Genomic DNA, 5,085 nt, shown 5'->3' with positions numbered 1-5,085 from the left:
AGAAAGAAAGAAAGAAAGAAAGAAAGAAAGAAAGAAAGAAAGAAAGAAAGAAAGAAAGAAAGAAAGAAAGAAAGGAAGGAAGAAAGAAAGGAAGGAAGAAAGAAAGATAGATGAGGTATCCTATATATTTGTTAATGTAATCCTGGTATTGTTGTACTGTCAATCATAGTCCTATATTCTAAAATAAAATCAAACTGGAATTGCAGCTACCAATGTGCTTATAATAATATGTATCTGCATAGTATTTATAATATCCAAATTTTTAATATTTGAATTAGTATGGGCCTATCGACTCTTAAGTTCGAATATTAGTTCCCAGTTGGTAGAACTGTTCAGGAAGGACTAGGAGGTGTGTCTCTGAGGTGGGATTTGAGGTTTCAAAATGCACTGCCATTCCCAGTTAACCCTTTCTGCCTCATGCTAGTGGATCAAGGTGTAAGCTCTCAGCTCCTGTCCCAGGACTTTTCCTGTCTGCCTGCTGCCATGAGTCATCAAATCTGTGCCTCTGCAACTGCAAGCCCCAAAATGAATGCTTTCTTTTGTAAGTTATCTTGGTCATAGTGTTTTATCACAACAACTGGAAAGGAACTAAGACATTATTATAACTCAATATGCATTCTTTATCCTTACAAAGATAACTGAAGATAGAGGTGTTTTTCCTTTAGAGCTGATAAAACTGAGGACCTAAGGACATTAGGATTTACTTAAGAACATACAAAGAAGTAGCCGAGCCACAGCTTGACTGGCTACATATGCAATGACTTCCCATGGTTCTGTTCTCTCTGACATCTAGCCTCCATATAAACTTTTCAGTAGTCATTTAGAAAATTCATTTGTATATTATCTTGGGGACTAAGAAGCAAGCTATTCTTTCCATTTCTCAGATTTAAAAGAAAAAAAAGTGTAGTTAAATTATAAGCTGTCTGTTACTACTGGTAAAGAACATATGATTCCCCTTTTAGATAATGCTGAGTTTTGTAACTTGTCTAACCTTTGTTTTAATACCATGCTTGCAAAGCTAAGATATTACCTATTAATTACCCTATTAACCATATTAACTGTGTTGCATTTTATTTCTCTGTTTCTGCTTTTCTCACTTTAGATCAATTTCCCTTTGGGTTGTAGTTTGGGGCATTCTTTTTTTTTTTTTTTTTTTTTGCTTTTACGTATAGATTTATTATATAAATGGGTGTTTTATCTGCATGCATGCATGTATGTACATGTGTGCTTGGTGTCCACGGTCAGAAGAAAGCATAGATCCTCTGTAACTGGAGATGCAGACAGTTGTGAGCTACCAGGTATGTGATAGGAATGAAACCCAGATCCTCTGCAAAAGCAAGAAGTGCTCTCAACCGCTGGGCCATTTCTCTAGCAAACTGCCCACATGTTTGTTTTCAGCTCCTTCAAATACTTGTTTGAAGATTATATGCAGATAAAGAACAGACTTTCTCTGCCTGGCCATGATGGCACATGCCTTTAAACTAGCACTTGAGAGGCAGAGACAAGCAGATCTATGAGTCTGAGGCCAGTCTGGTCTACAAAGCAGGTTCCAGAATAGCCAGGGTGTTACTAGAGAAACCCTGTCTGGAAAAACAAAAGAACAAAAATAAGTATGAAAAGCCCCACATAATTTGGTCGGTAAGCTAAAAAAAAAAAAAAAAAGAAGAAGAAGAAAATGACCTGAAGGCCGACAACCTGATAAAAGCTGGAATAACTGGAAGTTTGTTTGTTGTTTTAAAAAAATATATAATAAAATAATTTAAGAATAAAACTTATTCAACTTAAACTTGGAGGGAGGTAATACTCAACAGGAGAACTGTTTGAAATTTGAGGCTTAGAACAGAATCCAGGGTCTTGACACAGTGTCAAGCAAGCACACAACCACTGAGCAATCCCTCCATCCAGGATACAAAGCAATTCAGCTCACATCTTTACTGAGGCAGGAAATTCTGAGTTCTAGACCACTGTAAATTACAGAGTAAAGCTCTGTGTCAAAGAAGAAACTTAAGTCACTGAAACAGCTTACCTATTGGGATGTCCTTGCAACCTCTTCGTAAGCTAAAGGAGAGAAAATACAGTTGCCATTAGCATTGCAAAGACAACCTTTCTCCATCAATTCCCCAGATGCAATGATGGCTATACAAGCTCTTCCATCTAGCCATCTATTTTTACTTAACACGACATACTTGAATTCATTTTCATAAGAGTAAATACATGACATAAATATATGGTTTGTATGACCATCCAATAGGCAAATGTATAGAGACCAAATATAGCCTGGTGATTGCCTATAAATAGGGAGAAATGGGAAGGGGCATACAGTCACTACTAATGGGTACAGATTCTTTCTGGAATAACAAAGACAATCTATGAACATATGAAAAGGAGCAACTGTACTGTACACTAGTAGAGCTAACTCTGGCGTGCGTAGATACTATTTCTATTTTAAAATTACGTAAAATGTATGGAGAAAAGGCAGGGAAGGCAAATTTTAATTTGGAGTGAACAACAGCCCAATACATGAATAGACTTCTCTACGGGTTTTTAAATTTTCCTAACAACATATAAAAATAGCATACACTGCTACCAAAACCACTCTCACAAAACACTTCATCAGTAACAAATATAACTCAAGTACAACTTCTACTTACAAAGTATTCATTCTTCGGGTCTAATATTTAATAACAGGTACCCAACCATTTACTGTTGCAGTGGAATTATACTTCTGTATAAAGTACACTGTAAAATGTAAGAGATTTTTCCCCACTCTAACAAATGACTAAAAACTTAAGCTGAAGTCCTCTGGAATCTACTTTTCCTGACACCCAGAATGAATACAGACCCTGAGTTTCACCTGAGTTGTATTCATTTAAACATGTGGTACCACTTAAAGCCTGGGTTTCCAGTCCCGTCCCTCACTCCCTCTCCTCGCCTCCCTGCTCCTACTTTTGTTAACAGAGTTAAACAGCTACTTAAGCAAAGGTGGCACTAGCTCTTGCAAGAATCATGAAAGTTACTTCTGGGGTCAGAGGATAGACCACTTGTCTTAATGTTCTCTCCAACTTCACATTCCAAACAGAGAAAATAAAACATGTAATAGTTGCAGTATTATTATATTAGAGCACCACACAGGCATAAAGAGGGGGAAAAAAGTAAAGAGTTTGGGGCTCCATGTTGGGGTACACTAAAACAATCTCATACAATAGCACCGGTAGACAGTGGTCCACGGCTCACTTGAAAGAGCAGCAGTTACCTCTTGCAACAATGGGATAACAGCATGCAAGGGCATCTTTAGCACAGTCTTCTTTATTAGGTTTACATTCCTAGTTTGAAGCACTTTCTGTGAGAAAATAAACAACAGTTAAAACAAGCATACTTCCAGGAAGGACACTACCTGAAAAGTCTCATGTAACAGCTGAAGAGACCAGGGCAATAAAGTACTGACTGAACTGGGCAAATCAAATTGGCAATCAGTTTAAGCTGCCTTCAGGTAACACTCAAAACATCTGTCTCCACGAGTATGTGCCATTAGTGATGCTCTCCAACCTGTATCTTTCTAAATTAGAGCACTGTCTCCACAGAGTGAGCTGAGTAAGTTTCTGTCTTAAAGAAAAATCTTTTTTAAATTGACATCATTTGATTAAAAGGTAAACCACTCAAGTGATTACATAAGAGATGCTCCAACCAAAGCACCTTAAGGGTTATCTCTGGGAGAAGGTCAGATTCCACACTGGGTTGTAGAAAAAGGAGCACACCAGTGTTTTATGCCAGAGTCAGAGACATTTCAGAGAGCAGGAAAGGAGGGAGTGGGAGAAAACAGTCTGAGGCACGCTTGCTTCCTCTTAAGTACTATATAAATCTAAGTAACAGGGGTACCAAAGACAAATACTGTAAGTTAGTTTCCAGCAAATTTCTTCCAATTGCTTAGGTTCCTTTCAGATTTTATCTGGTTGTAAAAATGACCTTTACGCCAATCTGATTGCACCAAATACTATTTTTAAATATCACATAAGATTTTGTGGCTATAATATATAATTTTTATTTTATACAATCATTGGGAAACTGAGACACAGAATGTGCTGATGTAATAGTTCTTGATTAAACTAAGTTTCATTGTATTAATAAACAAAATATAATGTTCAAAGCAAAATATGAAGCTTGTGCAATCCCAGCTATCTGGAGGCGAAGGTAGGAAGAGCACAAACACCAAGTCAGACTCTCAACTTACCAAAATTATGTATCAGAATTTTTGAAAGTTTTAGGGCTGTAGGTAGTAAACACTTGCCTAGCACATTTAAGGCTTGATCTCAGCACTGCTTAAAAAAAAAAAAAAAAAGAAAAGAAAAAGAAAAAAAGAAAAAGAAATGCCAAAAATAACCCCCACCCCTCAGGAGACTGGGCAGGAATATCACAAATTTAGGACTAGCCTGAACAGCACACTTCTACCTTGACATAAGGAAACAACAGCAAAAACAAGCAAAGATGTAACTTGGTGTGAGCTGATGCCTAGCACACACAAGCCCTGGCTTTGATCACTAGCAATGCAGAAAATAAACATGAAAACCTACTCTACTAAAGCATAATGTGCTGACTGTAACTTTAACAATAATATTGAAGGTACTTGGTGACTTTAAATAGCCATTTTGTTATAAATCTGTGATCACAAAGTTTTAATCATCTAGAAGCTACCAGAAACATCTGTATTTGAGGATACTGCCATGCTTTTGTTAACTGCTTCAAACATCCATTAACACAAGACCATTTGTTTTACAACGAGGGTGGTGAAGCTTCAGGATATAAAATGGGCCAGTATGTCATGCCTGTGATTTAAACTAAGTCTGATCACATTCCACCACTGCTGTGCCTGCTTTTTTTGTGGCTTGCTAAATAAACCCTTTTTCCTACTAGGAGGAGGAAAGAGCGCACAGAGGAACCCAAAGACAGAGAGACTGACAAACACATATACAGCCAGACATATTGATGCATGCCTTTAATCCCAGCATCTAACAGGAAGAAACAGTATTTATGCGTTTAGGAATGTGTGTGTGTGTGTGTGTGTGTGTGTGTGTGTGTGTGTGTGTGTGT

At 37.4% G+C, this 5,085-nt stretch overlaps 1 protein-coding gene across 1 annotated transcript in view; it reads right to left on the bottom strand.

Annotated features, from left to right (window-relative positions):
* The window catches only part of Wdr43 (WD repeat domain 43), a 46,538-nt gene that overhangs the window by 11,404 nt on the left and 30,049 nt on the right, over positions 1-5,085 (bottom strand). Inside the window, exons 12-13 of the mRNA XM_055627223.1 lie at positions 3,254-3,340; positions 2,027-2,058 (exon numbers count right to left, since the gene is read on the bottom strand). Of these exons, the coding sequence (XP_055483198.1) occupies positions 2,027-2,058; positions 3,254-3,340 (119 nt within the window). The remainder of the gene's footprint in view (positions 1-2,026; positions 2,059-3,253; positions 3,341-5,085) is intronic.

Source organism: Psammomys obesus, unplaced genomic scaffold (genome assembly GCF_907164565.1).
Source record: "Psammomys obesus unplaced genomic scaffold, mPsaObe1.curated_primary_1811, whole genome shotgun sequence".
Lineage (NCBI taxonomy): Eukaryota > Metazoa > Chordata > Mammalia > Rodentia > Muridae > Psammomys > Psammomys obesus.
Note: the sequence above shows the minus strand (reverse complement) of the source record. Positions and strands in the feature narration are given on the sequence as shown.